At 35.5% G+C, this 22,127-nt stretch overlaps 1 protein-coding gene across 7 annotated transcripts in view; it reads left to right on the top strand.

The window, feature by feature from the left end:
- patj (PATJ, crumbs cell polarity complex component) overlaps positions 1–22,127 on the top strand; it is a 114,893-nt gene that overhangs the window by 66,271 nt on the left and 26,495 nt on the right. For all 7 annotated transcript variants that reach the window (XM_012961547.3, XM_031900899.1, XM_012961550.3 and 4 more), the window contains 5 exons: positions 2,482–2,592; positions 2,996–3,061; positions 9,057–9,171; positions 19,825–20,021; positions 20,959–21,050. In XM_012961547.3, coding sequence (XP_012817001.2) covers positions 2,482–2,592; positions 2,996–3,061; positions 9,057–9,171; positions 19,825–20,021; positions 20,959–21,050 — 581 coding nt within the window. The remainder of the gene's footprint in view (positions 1–2,481; positions 2,593–2,995; positions 3,062–9,056; positions 9,172–19,824; positions 20,022–20,958; positions 21,051–22,127) is intronic.

The raw sequence follows: 22,127 nt of genomic DNA, 5'->3' as shown, positions 1-22,127 counted from the left end.
GGGCCCCTACATGCCACATACTTAGGTAAACCTATACATATTGGGCATCAAACTGTTCAGTGGACCCCTGGCGTTCAAATTCAGGGTGTTTTATCTTGGTACCTAATGCTATGTGGGAGATAAGATGCTGCAAAGTGGAAGCTTTGAGGGGATTTTTGGAAATGTCATAAAAATTGCTAACTTTAGAAAAGCTGTGCGGCTTGGTACTTTGGAGTAGAAAGACATGGGTACCCATTTTAGATTCGGGGGAATGTGTACTTTCCAAAAATATATGACTTTCTGGGGTGAGCATACTTTTTACTAGCTTTATCCCACATATAATGATGTAAATGTGTTGATTTTGCAGAAGCTGAAATGACAGAAATGACAGTTCATATGGGGTATGTTCACATTGGGGCCCCTACATGCCACATACTTAGGTAAACCTATACATATTGGGCATCAAACTGTTCAGTGGACCCCTGGCGTTCAAATTCAGGGTGTTTTATCTTGGTACCTAATGCTATGTGGGAGATAAGATGCTTCAAAGTGGAAGCTTTGAGGGGATTTTTGGAAATGTCATCAAAATTGCTAACTTTAGAAAAGCTGTGCGGCTTGGTACTTTGGAGTAGAAAGACATGGGTACCCATTTTAGATTCGGGGGAATGTGTACTTTCCAAAAAGATATGACTTTCTGGGGTGAGCGTACTTTTTACTAGCTTCATCCCACATATAATGATGTAAATGTGTTGATTTTGCAGAAGCTGAAATGACAGAAATGACAGTTCATATGGGGTATGTTCACATTGGGGCCCCTACATGCCACATACTTAGGTAAACCTATACATATTGGGCATCAAACTGTTCAGTGGACCCCTGGCGTTCAAATTCAGGGTGTTTTATCTTGGTACCTAATGCTATGTGGGAGATAAGATGCTTCAAAGTGGAAGCTTTGAGGGGATTTTTGGAAATGTCATCAAAATTGCTAACTTTAGAAAAGCTGTGCGGCTTGGTACTTTGGAGTAGAAAGACATGGGTACCCATTTTAGATTCGGGGGAATGTGTACTTTCCAAAAATATATGACTTTCTGGGGTGAGCATACTTTTTACTAGCTTTATCCCACATATAATGATGTAAATGTGTTGATTTTGCAGAAGCTGAAATGACAGAAATGACAGTTCATATGGGGTATGTTCACATTGGGGCCCCTACATGCCACATACTTAGGTAAACCTATACATATTGGGCATCAAACTGTTCAGTGGACCCCAGGCATTCATATTTAGGGTGTTTTATTTGGTTACTTTATGACCTGTAGGAGATAAGATACTATAGACTGGAAGCTTTGAAGCGATTTTTAAAAAAAATCACAAATTTTGATAAAAACCAATAACTTTAGGAAAGCATTGCGACTTGATAGTTTGGAGTAGACAGACAGTTGTGCCTATTCTGTATTCCCCAGAATCTGTTCTTTCCAAAAATGTACAATTTTCTGGGATAAACCTTCTGTTAGTGGAATTTTGGCCTTGAAATCCAAAGTATGCAGTTTTTTTGGAGCAGTGCTTTGGGAATTTGGTAGTGTACTGCTGGGAGTTTTTGACCTATACAAGTGAGAAATCTCCATAAAACTATATATATTTGGTATTGGCACGTTCAGGAGACATGGGACTTTACAAATCAGTTGTATATTCGTGCATAAAATAATTTTTGTTTCTAGTATGTGTGATTATATTATGGAAAATTTGATTTTTTTTGCATTTTTAGACATTTAGAAGCCTATATCTTGTTACAGAATTGGAATTACACAAAAATTCTACCATATTTTGAAAGCTTAGGTTGTTCTGAAAAAAACGATATATTGTTTTCCTTGGTAAACTAAAAGTCCCCCCGAGGAAAGGCCCCTAAAGTGAAACAGTGCAAAATGTTCAAAAACTGTCTGGCAATACAAGTTCCGCTTTGACCAAAATGGCTGGCAGTAAAAGGGTTAATGGGCTTATTTTGTATATAAAATATTTTTTTATAGGCACACTGCATTTTTTTAAACTTAAAGGGGACCTGTCACCCACGCCTAAAAAATTGTATAACAAATGTCCCTTTCTTTTTTTTTTTAATTAACACATCCATATCCATTTTAAAGGCGTTTAAAAATACCAGCTGTCAGTTATGTCTTAGGCATAGAGGCTGGGCAAAAAATTACTTTTACTTTCCATTCAGCACTCACTTCCACCCCCAGGTTGTGAAGCCTGTGCATGGGAATCAGATCCCCCCATTCTGGCATATAAACAAGATTTTGGTATAAACAAAACTTGCCTTAAAAACAGTGCCCAGAAAATGGCACCCACCTTCTTGCTGTAATTTTGTAATTCCAAAACTGAAGGGAACAAGGTTTATATTACTTATACAGTGTTACAAGTTTATTTTGCTTGACAAACACAAATAAAAAACTATTTGGAACTATTTCTTAGGGTGAAATTTACCCTTTAATTTGCCTTTTTTCTTAGGTATCTGGTGTAGACTTGAAGAATGCCACACATGAGGAAGCAGTCAATGCTATCAAAAATTCAGGAAATCCAGTGGTTTTTATTATTCAGAGTTTATCTCCTACACCAAGGGTAAGCATGCCAAATATATGTATACACAGAGATTATTTTAAGAACTAAATTCTCTTATGTATATCCCTCTTACTTATAAATATCAGGTTATTTGATCCCCCTGATTTCTGGCAGAGCAAACTTAAATTGCTGACAACAGCAAATGGGAAGCTGTGTCAGCAGTTAAAGGGGGTGAGGGGACTAGTGGAGCCCTAGGATATCACTGCTGCTATCCCCAGAAGGCTTAATGGGTAGACAGAATATAATTCATGTGCTTCCTGTTGTCTTCTGGAGTATTTGTCTCAGCTGACACAGATACAGGTACTGGTGGGTCTTCTAACTATTTTGGCAACTTTTCCATAAATTAGGACTTCAGGGTATTATGTTTCTAAAACCACAAATTGATTTCCTCTGCCTTTTTCAGTTAATGACAGCTGGAAATACAAAGACATCAAAATATGACAAAGCAAGTACAGACTCAACTGTTAAGGTAAGCTCAACATTTCATTGGTGCTTCTTACATTGTTCAGTTTGGCACTAACACTTTAGTAGTAAAACACGATCAAAGTGTTAAACACTGCATTTTAGCACAGCTTTATACAATTCTATTTTTTTTCTCCAAAGCAAATTTTCATCCAAGACAAAGTAATTCCCCATCTAAAATACAGGATCAGGCATCTTAGGCTTATCAAATTATAACTTTTTATTACCAATAACTTGAATCTGGTACATCTTGCATCTTCATGATTGAACTTTACTTCTGGAAAGTGCAGACTTTATTCCTGTCTTTGGGTACTTTTGACCTTTTGACATTAATCATATCTGAGACCTAGTTTGTTCTAATTAACAATGTTGTTCTCCTTATCTGTGTGCACTGTCTGGCCTAATTGCAGTGTGTTCCTTGCTTATGAATCTCCTCAAAGCATCGAGGTTGCCATACATGGGCCGATAAAAGCTGCAACTTTATTTTGGCCTTCAGTTGGGCCTGCCTGACCTGTATCTAGACGAAAATTGGTTGGATGTCGATTAGGCAGGTTTAAAATCCCATTGGGGTTAGGAACATGTTGACTCCTCTATGTGGTCCTCACCCTAATGGCCTGCATCTCACCAATGTGATCAGATTGTTTGGCCACATGAAGGAAAGGTGATATCAGGCACCTCGTGGAGAGCATATTAGGGAAAGATATGCTTGTTTGTCGACCTTGCTAAATGAGTGGATCTTTCATCCAGATTAAAGTTGGTCATACACGGTCAGATTTTAGTCTTCTAATCGTACATTTAAATGCAACAATATAGAACTAACGCTCAGATTGAAATCGTAGGATAAAGTCCTAAAAATAACAAATTGGAGGATGAACATAAAATAGTTGGCAGACACCAGTCGTACTAAAGTGACTTACTGGAAATGCATGTCAGATACACAATACATGTGTAGATGTTTTAGTTTTAACCTGTCCGATTGACTAAATGGCCGATGGGACGATAATTTGGAGCCCACACACAGTCCTAAAATCGTACAATACTCTGTTTTGTGAGTGTATGGCCAGCTTTAGTTTTGTAAGGTATCCTAGTTAGGTGATAATAGCTGAGAGATAAGAAAGGCTGGCAAATCCTCTATTAAGAACATGATTTTAGATTGTGGGTGTTTCTGCAAACATTGTATTGTTATAGAGTTGCAATGAATATGTAGTAGATTTGCATAAAATTAATTTTAATTTGTTGCCAACTGGTTGTGTGATTGTGAAACTGTTTTTAGGCATGCAGGCCTTTTTAAAGTTATCTAGCCTACTGATTGAAAACAGCACTTAAACAAGAACACCTGTAATTCTATTATCAGCCGCTAAGGACGGATGCTAAAAAGCAATGTTAATACTTGAATTCATGAGTAATTTACTGTATTTAAGGCACATTTTCGTATTGCCAATGCATGTTTATCTTCAGATTTCAGCTATTTTAGTAATAGCCCTAATGATTAAGACAGTTAGCAGACCTTAATTATACAATAAAATCACTCATATCTATTCATCTTTGCAGCTAAGCATTTAGGAAGCGTCTCCAGATGGTGTTTACTTTTAAGTAAACAAGGCCTTATTCAATTAAGTTATTTCCCAAAGTGTAGCATTGATATTCAGCAAAGGTACACAATATTCAGTAATTATCATCTGTAATTAGTCATCTTGATTGCATGTGATTCACTAGTTAGCACATTTGTTTATTTATTAGAAATTAGTCACTCTTTTCTGTTCTGGTTCCCTTTGTATTTCTCTTTTCACATTTCGGTTTCCAGACCTCTGCGCTGTATGTCAAAAGTAAACCCTCCCCAACGCAAAGAAAACAAAAAAATAGGCTTTCTTCTAAACAAAATGTTTTTCACCAGGGATCCAGTATAGTATTTAAACTATTAACAACTATTCTGTATTTACATCTTAGGTGCAAAAAACATTATTTTTCATTGTAAAATCATAATTTATATGGAGAACCTGGGGTAAAGTCTAAAGAATATTTTATGTTCCAAATTTAGGTTTTGCTCAACCTTATAATGCAGACATACATGGACATTTCCCCAAATTAAAGATAATGATTTGTTATCTTTAAGTGATGCTGGTGTTTATTTTTATATACTGCGGGCAGTATCACTGAAAATTACTTACCATATTCTACCTACAGGAGTCCCACAGTATATAAGTACAGGTATGGAATCCCTTATCCAGAAACCTGTTACCCAGAAAGCTCTGAATTACGGAAAGCCCATCTTCCATAGACTCCATTTTAATCAAATAATTCAGAATTTTAAACTGATTTTATCTTTTCTCTGAAGTAATAAAACAGTACCTTGTAACTAATCCCAACTAATAATATAAATAATCCTTATTGGATGCAAAACAATCCTGTTGGGTTTAATTAATGTTTTATTGATTTTTTTATTAGACTTAAGGTATGGAGACCCCTTATACGGAATACCCTTGGTCCCAAGCATGCTGGATAACAGGTCCTATACCTGTATTACCCTTGTACATCTTTTATCTTGAGCCACCATTTTGTGATGGTCTTTGTGCTCCCTCAGAGATCACCTGACAGGAAATTATGCAGCTAACTGTAAGAAGAAGAAGTGGGAATAAAAGACAAAACTTTGTCCATTAATTGGCTGAAGTGACCTAACATGTATGTGTGTCCTTGGTTTGTTTGTGTGCACTATGAATCGGATGATCCTAGGAGGCGGCCCTTAATTTTCAAAATGGCAATTTAGGATAACCTAATGTCACATACTACTAATAAAGTATATTTTTATGAAAATGGTTTATTTAGATGAAGCAGGGTTTTACATATGAGCTTGTTTATGTGATATATTTTATAGAGACCTACATTGTTCAGGGGTATAGTTTTCCTTTAATGTAGTAGTTTAGCAACTCTGTTTCTTTGTTAAAACATGGATAAACATGGAGATGGTTTAGCAAAGCCGCATTTTAATAAATGTTCTTATCTCATCTGAATTGTCAGTCATGTCAGAATGCAGAATATATCATTCACCCCTTTAACTTGTTTTCGTTCCTTCCTTGCTTTTAAATCTTATTTCAGGTCTGTGAATTGCAAGTATTATCCTACGGGGAAAGAATAAGTACTGAGCCTATCTCAGCAGTTTCTTCCTAAAGTGATATTAATTTTCTGCTTTGAAGTGAATCTGTCTAGTTATATATATGCCAGCACTCTCATAAGCAGTGAGAGCAGACTTTTCCAAAAGAATGAAGAATAGACAGTGCTGTTGGGCCAAACAAACAAAACTTGAAGCAAATATGCACTCTGGAATCTTTGATTAAATTATGTTATTATAATAACCTTGTGGTGAAAAATGTAACTTGCATAGCTACAAGCATATCTAGTGGGGAATCTTTTTTTTTTTTTTTATCTTTCTAGGTCATTAGGATATTTTTCTGGATATCAAATTCTGCCAGACAGATAACGGCAAAACTTGCAGTTGTTTGCTAGGCTTATATCACAGTCCACAGGATAGAATTACAAAATTCTGAAATGGTTGCTGAGTCCCAAATTTTTTGTATAAGGTGCAGTCTGAGGGCTTATTAAATGATTCACTGAAGAATTTTGCAACACAGCAGCTTTGCTGCCATATCCCAGAGAGACTTATTTAGGGAGAAGTAACAAATAAAATAAATAGAGGACTTTGTTTCAGTGTTCTTTATTGAGAGTTGGTTGTCATCTTGGTTGAAGAATGAACCAAGGTATAGGGAGTGGCTATACTTTTGGACTGATAAATGGCACTGTGCAGTAGGGACGTGTTTGTTTAGGTATTGCATCTGTTACCTGGAAATACAATATCCAGAAATCTTAAAATTACAGGAAGGCTGATTAATAGAAATCTTCTATTAATCAAATAATTCAATTTTTTTAAAAAATGATAATAAGACAGTATCTTGTACTTGATCCCAATTAATATATAATTCATCTTTATTGGAGGTAAAACAAATCTGCTGAAGTCACATCCTGACTTTAAAGGAACAGTAACACCAAAAAATAAAAATGTGTTTTAAATATAATGTACTGTTGTCCTACACTGGTAAACTTTGTCATTATTATAGTTGATATAAATAAGCTGCTGTGTAGCCATGGGGCAGCTGTTCAAGATGTAGAAAAGGAGAAAAGGCACAGGTTACATAAGAAGATAACAGATAAGCTCTGTAGAATACAAGGGGAGTTTATGCAAGGTATCTGTTCACTGCTATGTAACCTTTGCCCTGTCTCCTTTTTTCAATTTGAATGGCTACTCCCACAGCTACACAACAACTGTGTTTATATATATATATATATATATATATATATATATATATATATATATATATATATAATTAGTGTTTCAGAAGAAAACAACTTTTACCAGTGCAGGGCAACAGTACATAATATATTCATTATTTTGATACACTTTAATTTTTTGGTGTTACTGTTCTTTTAAAACAGAAAGTTTAGTGTGTTGATAACATCTGTTGGCATAAATGAGTGTAGCTTGACTGGGATGTGCACCTTATATATTAATACTTTTGTACTAAAAGTTTGTAGCAAAATACACTCAATTTTTATCTACCCAATAATTGGGTGAATTTTTCTGTGGTGAGCTCTAATCTCAGATTTCAATATATTTGCCCCTAAAGGTGGCTATACACAGACAGATTTAAGCTGCTGATTCAGGTTCTTCAGAATGATTCATCATATGTGCACATGGATGGGGCCCTCCCCAGGCTATCGGCGTACAGGCTTTATTTTTCTTCTGGATTGAGGGCCGCATTGGCTCTTCGATGCAATCCTCACTAAAATATCTCCTTTTCCTGTTGTTGTAATTTAGTTGTTTGGTCCTAGGGCCACATGATCAAATTAGCCCAATATTGCCCATCTTAGGTGGGCAAATCGGTAGAAAGATTTGCTCGTTTGGCAACCCTAAGGCAGCGTTTCTAGACTTAAAATTTAGGGTAAAGTTTCCCTATAAGACCCATCCTTAAGCTAGGGCCTGGCTTAGCTCATAAGAAAGTTGCATACATATATAAGCATCATTCTATCTAAATTCCATTCATGTAACCATAGTTATAAAAATATCAAGGACAGCAAATAATAGTGGCACTTCAACAAAACAAAATGTTTAATGATTTTGAATTTTTTGACAACAGGTGCTTTTTTGAAAGCAAGACTTTACTTTGAACAGTGCAATGCACATTTCTATGATTCTCCTTCTTTAGAGGTCTTCTAATGACAAAGTGCATTCATGTTTGGGAGTGGAACTGTTCCTTTAAAGGACAACTAAAACCTATAAATAATATGCCTAGAAATGTCGTATTTTATACCCAGGCACTACATTTTTCACTCCAGGAACCAAGAACCATATGTTTATGTGCATGTATTATGCTTGTGCAGACATGCACTTTATGCCTTTCGTACTATTATTCCCCTTAAGTGCATTTTGTTGTTAGTTTTTATGAAAGCTAGAGCTTAATTAAATAAAAGTGTTTCATTTTGTTCCAAATATAACTTTAATAGCAAATTTATGTTCACAGGGAATATAAAACCAAAGAAAATTTTCTAAATGCTTATGCGCATCTCTTGTTCTGTGCTGGGGCTTTCAGGTCTTTATCTGCTTAATGTAGCAAATCCAGTCCTTTCATTCTCCCGCTATGTATTTCAGTTATATTTGCCAACGGTGTAGCTCCCCTCAGTTTGTGGTAAGGGTCATTTGCATTTACATGTTTTCTTTCTTTAATTCCTTATTCTAATTTTATTTAAAGACTTGTTTTAAATGTTTCAGTTTTTCACATATTACCCTGCAGCTCATTTTTTCAAATACAGTATTTATCATTTATGTTTGTATGACCCAATCTTTGACTTTAATTTATTCCCTCAGTAGGCACTTGAAATATGGAAACAATGCCATTATATTATACCAGCTCGATTAAGCATCTGCAAATGATTACTTTGTCTTTTCTTCTCAGACTGTGTCTCCTGTTCCTTTCTCTGGAGGTCCCCCACCAATGAAGCTGCCCCCTCCATACAAAGAATCTTCTGATTCTCACCCATTGGAAATGAAAGCTGAAGAAGACAGCGATGGTAATAGCAGTGTAATTTTCTTCTTTTTAAATTGTTCTGTCTAACACCTGCACTCTTTTTGACTAGTGTTAATTTAGAATAAATAGAAGTGGAATTGCACACTTGTTACTTTGGATGACTTCTTTCACGTATCATATAAGGTCCTGTGTACACTAGTGGCAGGCTTAAGAAAAAAAAATTTAGAAAAAGGAACGGAGGTCTCTATTACAAAAAACATGTTTAATGACGTTTTATTATACCAATCTACTATTATATAAAGTACACACCATCCTAAAACTACATACAATGCAGACATGCCATTTCACACAATTATTGGGAAAGTAATCCTAATTTAACTCCCCCTCACCCAGTCACCCAGTCTTCTGCTTTAAGTAGTTTGCACCAAAGTTAATGCTCTTTTTTTAAAAGGCCTAACAACCCAATTGAATGCAGACAGCATTGGACTAAGTTTGGAGTCCAATTGGCAACATAGCCAAAACATACATTGAAAAGGGCCCAATTTACTGTATCAGTGTTATGCTGCCCTTGAAAACCCACATCCCACATGCAAACCTTTTGGTGAGTTCCTCTCTTTGAGGTCCAGTGTTGCTACTTGCAAAAGTCCTTCATATTAGCTAATGGTGGCATGGTACCATAATTGCCATGACTTTAAAAAGTCACATGATATAGTAGCAGAATAAGCAAGTGTAGACAATCTGCAAAGAAAAGAATGTGTCTAAGCTTAGAGTCAGTAGAGTGTATTTTTTTAACCTTATACTCTTCCTTATACTCTGTTTTGTCAACTTATTAAGACTTTGGCAGCCAGTGAGTCTGGTCCTTTCCACAGAACTTTTAATTACATAGTTTGATCTGTGTTTTATGTGGTGAGGTGTGTTATGTGGATATTTGGGGTCAGATAATCCAAAATGGTAGTAAGCCATACTGTGATATATCTATGTGTTGGGGTGAGGGGTTGCTGGACATATGCAGAAGGAGTACATTACATATGATGCCATTCATTTGGACAATACTTTTGCCAGTGTTTTTCCATGCTAGTCCCTGCATATTTCAAAACACCAGACACCACATGGGCACCACATGTTCTTTAACTGTGTTATTCAGTGTGTCATTTTATGGTGTGGTAGAAGCACAGAGGAGGGGGGCGGGGTACAAGATTGTAGCCTTTGCATTGTGTGCCGTTGCATTGAGTGGTAGTCATGTGCATGATTTGACGTCAAAAGAAAGTTAGTTCCATGTGTATTTGTATAGATTTGCAATTTGTATAGATTATTCTCTCAATTTGTATTAAACATATGCAAATACTATATATGGTATTTGGGGGGGAAAAGAATAAATTCTACGTGTAATAAGCTTCACTTAACCACTAGATGTCACTGTTGTCAGCCGTTAGATTTATCTAATTAAGCATTTAAATGCAATATATTGCAAGGGATCAATATTCCTTCTGTACATTTAAGGCATTTTTTTATGGATTAGACTAATTGAAAAAAATTGAAAAGAATATATATTAATGCCATCATATATAGAAATTAAAATGATACATATGGAACTTTGAGTAAGGTTCCACCTAATAGATTGTAAGCTCTTTAGGGCAGGAACCTCATCCCAACTGAGTATTAAACCCTTTAGGAATTAAGTGTTTACTTGCACTGACTAATTTATAATGATGTTTCTGCCTTGCATGCACTGCATGTATCTTTGGTGCTATATAAATAAATACAGTCTAAACTGACTTGTAATAACAAGTTGCACACTCTGCCATGTACCTTTAAAACCACTTGGTGACTATTGCAAGACACATTGATATTTTAAGCAAAAAGGACAATTTGCAAAATGTACATTTTAACTGTGCATATAATCTATAGCCTATATTTTAGTTACCACTATATAAATTCCATGTTTCCCCTTGACCCTGTTGTTGATCTGCTTTTATTCCAGAAGGCACATTGTGGCTTTCCCACTACTGCCCATTGATAACCTATTTTTATGACCACATTTTCAATCCTTAAACAAGCCTGTAACCAGTGCTGTAACTTTAAGGCTTACGTTTGAACAAATCAGTGTCTTCCATGAAAACAAAAAATCTGAGTTTTGAATTAAAAATATTCTGTTGAATCCTTAAAGGGATATTTTAAAACTTTTCAACATTATATAAGTGTTTAAAGGCTTCATTGGCGCAACTCTTTGATCAAACTGTTTTTGCATAAGAGAATATGTATAACCATTATTACCTGTTGATTCATCAGAAAGGGAACGCTGAAACTGCCTCTTATTGCATGTGCAATGCATGTTACCTTTTTATATGATAGCTTTCAACTAAATTTTGTAGACTGTTAACTTTAGACAATTACAGTAAATGAAGAGCTGCCAGTTAACAGCAATGCTTCACATAAATAAGTTAACTTTCAATATTTGTTTGAATAAAATATTAGTTTTTTTTAGATGAAATCACTACTGCTAGAGAATGACCTTCTTGATATTACATAAAAATTACTTTAAATGACAAAACACTACTGTTGTTTTAGTCTCCATTAGTTACAAATAATAAAATAATACAGTGCTTGTCTTTTTTAATTAAACTTCTACTTTCTATTTGCTTTTTATTTAAATTATGGTTAGTTCATGATACTAGGTTGTAAATTCCATGTTAACATGAATGCAATCAGTTGGTGTATAAAGGTGTTATATAGGTTGCTTCAATAATATTCAATAACATTCATTGCAGAAATACCTGGTTAAAATGAAGTATCTGATAAAGAGCAAATTAGATTATAGACAGATGTTTTGCATCTTTGCACCAGATGGGTCTGCAGCACATTACAATAAACACACTGTAAATCCTTGTGGTAATGAACAGAATAATAAACCCCACATCAGCAATACTTGCTGAGAAGCTCTGGAGTAAGTGCTATTGTTTAGTACTGTGCGTTTCCGAATAGAGATGTCATTCTAATGCAAGCAATGTTAGGCAGTCCAGGAAACAGCAGCTGTGGAGCATCAGTGGGTCAGATGCTGGGAACCAGCAATTTGCTTCTCCATGTACTTTTATAGGCTGCTCTCATCTGCTGACAGATGTGATTCTAAGCTTGTGCGGGGCTTAAAATTAGTGTAATTGATCACATCTCTTTGCATAAATACATCGTTCATTTCCCCACAAGGAGACAAAATCCCTGAACAAAATAGGCCCAAGGTCATCAGAAGAAATGCAGGAACTGTGTCTGACTGAGCAGGGTACTGATTTTTAGAATCTTATAACCAGACATTTCTCAGGAATGCTGACTCCCTGAGGTGCATTGATTTCAAACAATGGTGCAAGGGGGATTTCCAGGTAAGCTTTAGAATTCATTCTTTAGATTGTGTTTGGCTGGCTGGGGAGATGGCTAGTTGTTGTGTATTTTTTTTTCACTTTAATCAGAGGAACAATTAACAATAGTATATTATCAGATTGCTAAATGCAAGGTATATACCATAAATAACTGCATGTAATTTTCATTAGAGTTTGCATGTTAAGTAGCAGTGGTGTTTAATTGTGCATTAAATATGTGCAGTAGCATTTTATATAAAGCAGACTTCCTATGGTAGGAAACTGATATAAAGATCCTAAATATGCCTTTTAGTGTGTTAGATTCCAGCCATAATGCTGTTTAGAAATAAGAATGTGTGTGTATGATTATGGTTTATGTACAAACTAATTTCTAGCACACCAATAAATAGCTATAAGAGCTAAAAATCAAGGAATGGCTCAGAGTGAAGGAAAAACATGCTTGCAGCGTTTGCATTGAATTCAACTGCAAAACCCTGTCTTATATACTTACTACAGAGGAGGGGACCAAATCACTCAGAGAAGTCAAACATTGGTGTGCTTCAAATACAAAGAGCTTTGTATAAAAAAAATAATTGTTTCAGCCATTTATCTGCAGTCTTAAGGTACATTTGTTTTCCTCATTTACGGTTTGGATTATGTTTATTATGTTCAAGTATACTATCAGGCATCACTATCTAATATAACACGCTCCCTTCTGGCAACAAAATTAGAGTAGGTGGAGGTTCTTGAGATAAGCATTCCTCCGTTTTCTCTGCATTAGATTTAAAGCACATTTTATTTTGCTATTCCATTAGTCACTACAGTTACCCAAAGCTCTAAATGTTTCTGTAACCTTTAAACGACACCCATCTGTGCTTCTATTCTAGTCTAGGTTCTCATAGCATGTTACTGATTAAGGGGATGCAGTGTAAAAAAATGTCCCCTGCATTTAGAATTTACTGCCTACAATTTACAATGTGTAGATAAAAAAGAAAAAATGCTCACCTATTCACCTTTCCTCACTTCGTACATGTTTCCTGCAGCTTAGCTCTAGTATTAACTCAGGAAAAGAAGGATCACAAATTAGTCACAAGATAGTGTGAATAGAATAATTACTAATTAGTATTACTATTAGTAATTGACATTACTACATGTTTATTATCTTTAGTTTCCTGTAATCTTAACTGCATTGGTGTGAAAGAAGGCCATTGTGGTAGTTTACTACTTTTTTCTGTTTATCTATTTAATCCGAATATTCTGGGTATCATAATCAGAAATAGATATTCTATATAAATGTATCTGCCAGTGTCAGACTGGAGACCCAAGAGCCGACCGGAGGAACTGACCTTCAGGGCCCCACCACCACCAACCACACCTAATCCCTCCCAGCCTGCCACTGCTGCCTACCGTGCCCAGCTGCCACAATCCCCTGCCCACTGTGCCCCCAGTGTTCCTCTGGGCTACTCTGATGCTGTGCCTTAAGCTCTTGATTTACACATTTAAAGACCTATATACCCATATACCTCTAAGATGGTCTGTCAGTTAACACCTAAGTAAGGGTGTAAGAGTGGAGATTTAGCGTTCACTACTTCCTGTATAAATAGCTGAATAATAACATTTCAGATGAGCAGATACTCTGATGTTTTGCATTGTGCAACTTCCACTGGTACAATATTCTTTACCAATCACATTATTGTAACGTTATCATAATTAATCTGGTGCTTTCAATGTGTGGTTATATATTTGTTGTGAGGACTTGTGTGGATACCTGTGCTCCTACTATAGCATGACTTTAATTTCCTCTGTCTTGACCTGTCCTGATCTTGTACTCTTCTATTTTCCCTATATTTTCACCCTGCCCTGTTTATTACTCTGTTCAGTGCCTTCTTTGACATTGTAATGAATTCTTGTTTTACTTGCCGCACTCCTGCATCTTTCCTATTGTACTCTGCCTTGTTTTAATCCCAGAAGCATCTGTATTTGTAGTAAGAAAATTTGTTGCAATAGATTGTTGAACACATTCAAGCTGTTCATGACCTCCAGAAAGAATATAATTTAAGGACAGTTGTAACATTTATGTTCGACTGGAGCTTAAAGGAGAATGCAAGTCAAAATTTAAAAAGCATACTGCCCAATAGTCCTCCTATTGTTTAGTAAAAACGCCACACTTTTGGCTCACATTATCAAATATTTACTCAGTCACACTTACTTCACATTTTCTAGAACAGGCAGCCATCTCTAAAAAGGTATTCTCCCTTCCTTTCCCTCCTTGCTTCATACTGCACATGTGTTTCATTCTCTCCCCCCCTCCCCTCAGATCCGCTTCTGATTGGCTGGTGGGCATGTGTAGCTCAGAACAGGAGACAGGATCAAGTTACACACATGCTCAGAGAATAGGAAGGCTGCCGCTGGCAGCCTACAGGAAGGACAGAGATATTTCAGTGATGTCACTGTAGTCTTCACACTGCTGTAGGCTGCCAGCACCATATCTCAGAGAAGCAAGCAGGGATCTGGGAATTTAGATATGCAGTAAGTACTTAAAAAGAATGCCTTTAGACTTAATTTTAATTTATATTAACTTTTCATTGTCCTTTAAGCAAAGTTCTAGCCGCATTATAAAGATAAGTGATGAATAATGGGTTGATGAAAAAGGGCTCCCAGACTGGAATCGGGGTCTACAAACCTACAAAATTCTTCCCCCGATAACTCTAGTTTCAAAAATTCATTTGTTAGTCAGGAATAAGCTTTGCTTTGTTCAGTGAATGTATACATGCGAAATGAGAATTTATGGTTATTAAAGGAAAAGGAAAGCAGGCATTTTATTGCCAATAGATTAGCTACAACAGCGCAAGCTAGAATGCTATATTTATTCTGTAGAATGTTTTACTATACCTGAATTAACAGCCCTAGAGGTCTCTGTGTTTTTTAAAGGAACAGTAACACCAAAAAAATGAGAGTATAAAAATAATTAATAAAATATGTTCTATTGCCCTGCACTGGTAAAAGCTGTGTGTTTGCTTAAAATTCTTAATAATAGTATATATAAACAATGCTGCTTTATACCTATGGGGGCAGCCGTTCAAAGGAGAAAAGCCACAGGTTACATAGCAGGTAAAAGATAAAATCCCATTATATTCTATAGAGTTTATAGAATATGAGCGTTTCTGTAGCAAACACACCCATTTTTCCAGTACATGGAAACAGTACATTATATTTAAATTACTTGAAAACACTTTCATTGTTTGGTGTTACTGTTCCTTTAAGATAACAGCTGCAATTTTAGCTTGGTCTGACATCACTTCCCTGTCTGCACGTTGCTCCCTGCAAGAGCTCTCTGCTCATATTACAGGGGAGGGGGGAGGAGCAAACTAAACAGGCTTGTGCCATGCCCTGAAGGATTTTGCTGAGAGAAGGAAGTCTGACACAGAAAATCATGTGTACAGAATAGAAGGAATAGTGTTTCTTATCACAAAGGACTCAGAGCAGCAGTTCTGTTGTGATACAGTTCTGTTGTGTTTACGTTTCTGATAAAGCTTACTTCGTTTTTACCTTCCCATCTCCTTTGAGGCTGATATGATGTACTGTTTTTTTCATGTCCCTCATACCAGTAAATATGTTTTAAGACCTAAGTCTGGGATGCACGTGCATGTAGGGTGTCTACTGAATCGCACACACTAAAATAGAAGAATAAAAAGCAACTGCAAAAAATACAGTCAATTTGAGAAACTTGTACACTCCGGCCTGCTTTGTAGCAAAATGTATGCTTATTGATTAACTTCAGTGACCAACATGCATATTTATTTTGTTAGTCTAGCTAAATCGGTTCATAAGCATGATGGATTACAATATGAATGTGAGTACATGCAGCAAAGATTGAATTCTTTTTAACTTATTAGAGCTGCCTTGGGTATACAGAGTGTATTGATGTTGTTGTTATTATAGTTTTATTTTTCATAGCAAAGTCATGTTCACACCGTATCTTACAGAGATTGTTCTTCATTTATACCAGTCCCTGATCCAGAGTTGCTTACATTGTAATTTGTTTATTACATTTATACAGCACATGCCAGGATCAATTTATCAGGAGACAAAAATTAACCTGCCTGTAGGTTTTGGTGTGTGGGAGGTAACCAAAATAATTGAAAACCAAACAGGCCCAGGGTGAACATACACATGCTTTGCATATAGTGCCCAGATCCATAAATACAGAACATTGCAAATAATGTTGTCACAGAGCAGTTGCAGTATCAACTTACATGTTTCTGTTTTGATATAATCAATAAATCCTTCCAAGTCTTTTATATGTGCGGTGTTACAATAAATGCAGTTGAGTCACTAATTCTACGTGCCCTGAGGTATTTTGCCTTTGTCCTTTATTTTCAGTATCACATATTGTATAGGGAACTTTTAAAAGGAAGAGAGTGGTAAGCTGACCTTTTATTTTTAATATATCACAGGAAACTGCTAAAAAACCTTCTAATAATGCATATAGATGTTTAAAAGCTATTGCATTGTAATAGTCTGAGCATAATGTTATTGAGAAGGACAAATTATTTTTTTTAACTAAAATGGGCTGCAAAGACCTTACAATGTCCATATCAATACAAATGTAAGCATTTATTATGCTCTTTTTCTTTATAGTATTGATTTTCTTCAGAAGTACCAAGTACAGAACAAAAATGGTGAAAAAGATCAATAATACATAAAATGTAAGCACAGCTTGAGTCAAATAATTATAATTGTAGCCAGATTTAGGCGTTTCCAAGTATTTGACTTCCAATCCAGCTAACACTTGTGGCTGCAATGCATGTGCATTCGTCTTGTTTTAGGCCTGTTTCCTGAGTCTGTATCTCCACAGATATACTAAGCTGAGCCCGTTTTTCTTTTACCAAAAAAAAAAAATTGTCCATTTCTGATGTTCTTTGTTGTGGACTAAATAAGTATCTTGCTTAAAATAGAGTTCCCAAAAGCTAAAATGTTGTAGCATTTATTTGTAGCTAAAAGGCAATAATCAGAAAGAAAAACAATTTTTTTCCTCTTTCTTTAGTTATTTTTTATATCTTCTGTAGTATTTTTTTGTTTTAGGTCTGTAAGTTAATGTCTTTTTAAGGTGTCTCCCACAGCACCGATTGATGCTTTTTTTCTGTCACTGCCTTTAAAAATAGTTTTACAATTCTTTTCACTGAAGCTCTTTAAGTATTAACGGCCTTTCAGTATTGCTTATAGATACTGGCCATTGTGACTCTGAGTATTGTCCCTGTTTACTTTTAAATGATGGTAAATTCTTCATTATCATTGTTTGTGCTGCCATATTAAATATGCATGCTCCTTCTGGACCTAAGAATTGTCTTTTCAGGCTATTCAGTACATTAAAATGGTCAAATTAGAAGCAATATTGAGAAACTAAACTTCTGACGTACAATCAGTTTTCAAAATTGTCTTTTCAAAACTTATATCATCTTATAAAAATCTCTTAATAATAATAAAAGATAATAATCTCTTAACTTTGAAGAAATTTCCTCTTTAAAGTTCCTATGTGCTGGGTCCCTGGAGTAGCTTTTCAGTATTATTGATCATGATTATATGCACATTCAGCCGACAAAGATAGTATCAAGCATGCATCAAGAGGTCTTTATCTAAATGGCAAAAGCTGGTGAAGGGTACAGAAATTCCATTTTCCAGGGATACAATAAAATTGGTTACACGTATCACATAGATAATGGGAAAATGGTTTATAAATTGGCTTTCAAATGGGGAATTTTAAGCAGTGCTTCTTAAGTTCTGAAGACTCATTATATGACAACATTTTAATAGTATTTATAGAAACAAAAGCAAGCATAAACCATAGTTTTAGGATATATTCTTCCTCAAGGAGAAGCATAACCTTCTATTTTACATTCAATATTTGATCAAGCATTTACCAGAGACTAGCCTTATCTAAATTGCATTATTTAATTAGCTTAAGGTAATTAAAGAATTTTTGAAACATAATGCATTAATTCTATTACCATTTGGAATAAGCATATGTCCCCATGGAATATAATTAATTGGCGTTAACACAAAGGAATTTCTGCTCTTAACTGTGTGAGGCAATTTTGTCTCTTGGCTCTGTACCTATTTGTTGCAAAGGTTGTTGCCCTTTTTTGTTTTGTTTTGCCCCCTACCAAAGAATGGTTAAAGCAGAAGAAAGTTAATGTTTTGGCCAAATCACAGTCCTAACTTTAATTCTATAGAAATGTTGTGGTAGAAACTGAAGTAGGCAGGAAGCCCATCAACATTCCTGAAGTGAATCTGTTCTGTAAGGAGGAATGGGATAAAATTCCTCCAAGTAAATGTACGGGACTGATTAACCCAAAATGTTTTGTTGCAGTTATTTCTGCCTAGTTGGGCCACACCAGTTACTTAAAGCAAGCGTCACATATTTTTGCCACACTTAAATATTGCACTTTGAAGTATTTGCCTCAATAAATAAATGAACAAGGATTATGTGTTTGAATTATTTGTTTAATTTGGTTTACATCATGTAGTTTTCAGACCTGAATGAAAGAATGATCACATTTTAGGTCATACTTGTATGTATGTATGTATATCTTTATTTATAAAGCGCTACTTATGTACGCAGCGCTGTACAGTAGAATACATTAATACAAACAGGGAGTTAAATAGATAAATGCAAATATTTGCACAGTAATATTGTCTAATCAGAGTTTACAAACTTTCAGGCACAATTTTAACTACTACAGCTATTGGCATTTCTGTGAAGATGGGCAGTGCAGTATTTCAAATTAATTTGATGTTCACAGACTTTGGAGCTGTCCCCTTTCCCTGCAAGGGGGGCTTTGGTTTTGGGGGTCCAGACAGAAGACTTGTCAGGGACAGGTTTCAGGAGAATGCCAATTGCTCTCAGATACTCCTGAAAGCCCATTTTGTAGGTCAATAACTGTAAGATATGGGATGGGTGATTCTTTGATCTCCTAGATATTTGTGGAACTATGATTGAATAGCTTTTATTGCAATGTTTTCCAAATGAAGAAGTTGTTATAAACTTGGGGCCCGGACCAAACATTGAAGGGCTTGAACTGAATAAGTATGACAACCAGTGCTCAACTGTAATGCTAGTGGTATAGATTGGTAAAATGTTCATGATTATATGTAGGCCAGTTGACGGCATGGAACTGCTATGAAATGCTATGAAAGTAGTCCAAATACTCTTTTACAGAGTAATATAGCTTTAAAAAGGTTACTTTGCATTGCTCTTTATAAACGTATCAATCAAAGCTTGAAATGAAGGGCATGCTGCATACTTTAATGGGCAATTAACAAATTGTTGTGTTTTATTTTTTTTTTAGATAAAATAAGACAAAGATATGCAGACCTCCTTGGAGATTTGCATATTATTGAACTTGAAAAGGATAAGAATGGACTCGGACTCAGCCTGGCTGGTAACAAAGACCGATCTCGCATGAGCATATTTGTTGTAGCAATAAACCCAGATGGACCTGCGGGACAAGATGGTAGAATTCATGTTGGCGATGAGCTGTTGGAGGTAATTTTTTTCCCCTAAAATCTGAAGTGTTTTGATATAGGCTATATTTGTAATGGCATTAAGTAAACACTTATAGAAACAGTTCAGTGTAAAAATAGACTGCGCAAAATTAAAAATATTTTCAATATAGTTAGCCAAAAATGTAATCTATCAAGGCTGGAGTGAACGGATGCCTAACATAATAACCAAAACATGACTTCCTCCTTTACAGCTCCCTAAGCTGTTAGCAGTCAGTAACCAATCAATGACTTGAGTGGGGGGGAGCATATGCGACATAACTGTTCAGTTGGTTTGCTTTTGAATCTGACCTGCTTGTCTACATCCTGTGTGCTCCCCCTTCAAGACACTGACTAGCTAAGAGGTTAGAGAGCTGAAAGAGAGCAGGAAAGTGTTCCGACTATTATGTTAGACATCTCCTCACTCCATTCTTTATAGATCAAATAAATCTAGATAAATTTATGTTCCAAGGTTTTGAGACTATGCAATTAAAAAAAAGAGAGCTGCAGTTCTCAATGAAAAATGATTCAAAATAATTAATGGTTTTGAGCTGTTTAAAGTCTGCAATATTTTCAGTATACCTTGAAAGAATACTTTGAAAGTAACCGAATACATATGGGTAAGTCTTTGTAATATTTGTGGTTATTGATTACTTTTAGCCACAGAACATGCCATCAGTGAAAATGTATGAATTACTTGTGTGTTATCCAGACTATCCAGACTGCATCACTCCATATCCAAGTACAATATTTTTTTGGTACTTAAATTGAATTTGACTTTATTGATCCATGAAATGTAAAAAATGTAAAAAGTAAAATGCATTCAAGGATTTGGATTATATGTTAAGAATAATATGCAGTGGTCTGCATGACAGAATGGAAGGTGAACAGGATATGTACAGGAAAAAAAATAATACAAATTAATGTTCTTGTTTTTATAGATCAACAATCAGATTATTTATGGAAAAAGCCATCAGAATGCGTCTGCAATTATAAAAGGAGCCCCTTCAACACTTAAGTTGGTGTTTATAAGGTTTGTTTTTCTAAAAAAAATTAAATCCACCAATGGTGGTTTATAAATATACTTATTTACTTTTATTATATCTTTGTTTCCTGTGAATATTGGACATTTGGTTATACTAAAGTCTTGAACCTTAGACCTTCCATAGAGATGGCCTCAGATACTTGCTACTGGAAGCCCAACACCATGGTCCTTCAGTTTAAATAAAATCTGTTATAGAGCTTGGCTCTTAGGGTTTTTGAATGCCTAGCCCTCTCAGCCTTATCCTGTCAGAGCTTCAGCCTGAATATGCTAATTCTAACAGCAAGTTGATAAAGATTTGAATTGCCTTTACATACAAAAAATTATTTTCATTAATGAATTAAGTGCTGAATATAGATTTACAAATAACTCAGATACAGATTTCAGATAGAGTTAAAGCATCAGTTTAGACTAGATTTTTAAATCTGATTTGCCGTTTATATGAAAAAAGGGAAATAAGTGTTATTACTTAGAAACAAGTGTTTCTTAAATCAAATATTACCTGCTAATTTGTCCATTACCTTCAAGTAAGAGAGCCCAAGATGGCCTTGGGCAATATCTAGTATGCTATATATAGTACAGGTGTTCATAGCATTCATAGCATCAAATACAAAGCAGATCTGACAGGAACACTTGCATTGGGAAATTTGCCATAGCAGATAGTCTTAGTCCATAATAGCATGTGATATATACTAACTAGAACAAGTACAAACAACAAAGCTAGTGCAAAAAGATGGGACTTTACCCTCATATTGGTATATACAGAATCGCATCACATACCCTGTAACTGAGGTAGCTGACTCGGCATATATTACCTGCAGAACTTTAAAAAGGGTGCTATGCAATCAAAACTGTAAGGTACAGTTGTATGGGCGCTCTTAAAGGACATGTAAACCCCACATGCAAAAATTTCATCAGTGAACAGCCTCCTTGAAATCTTTCAATACCTACCACTCTGGTTGTCCAGAGGTTAATAGTAAGGCTGCAGCATCCCCTTAATCGATTAGATTGCCTTCTCCTCCTGTAACCCACTCGCCCCCCTCCCTCGGGAATTTGCTTTGGCTGTTG

Source organism: Xenopus tropicalis, chromosome 4 (assembly GCF_000004195.4).
Source record: "Xenopus tropicalis strain Nigerian chromosome 4, UCB_Xtro_10.0, whole genome shotgun sequence".
NCBI lineage: Eukaryota > Metazoa > Chordata > Amphibia > Anura > Pipidae > Xenopus > Xenopus tropicalis.
This window is presented reverse-complemented; position numbering and strand designations above follow the sequence as displayed.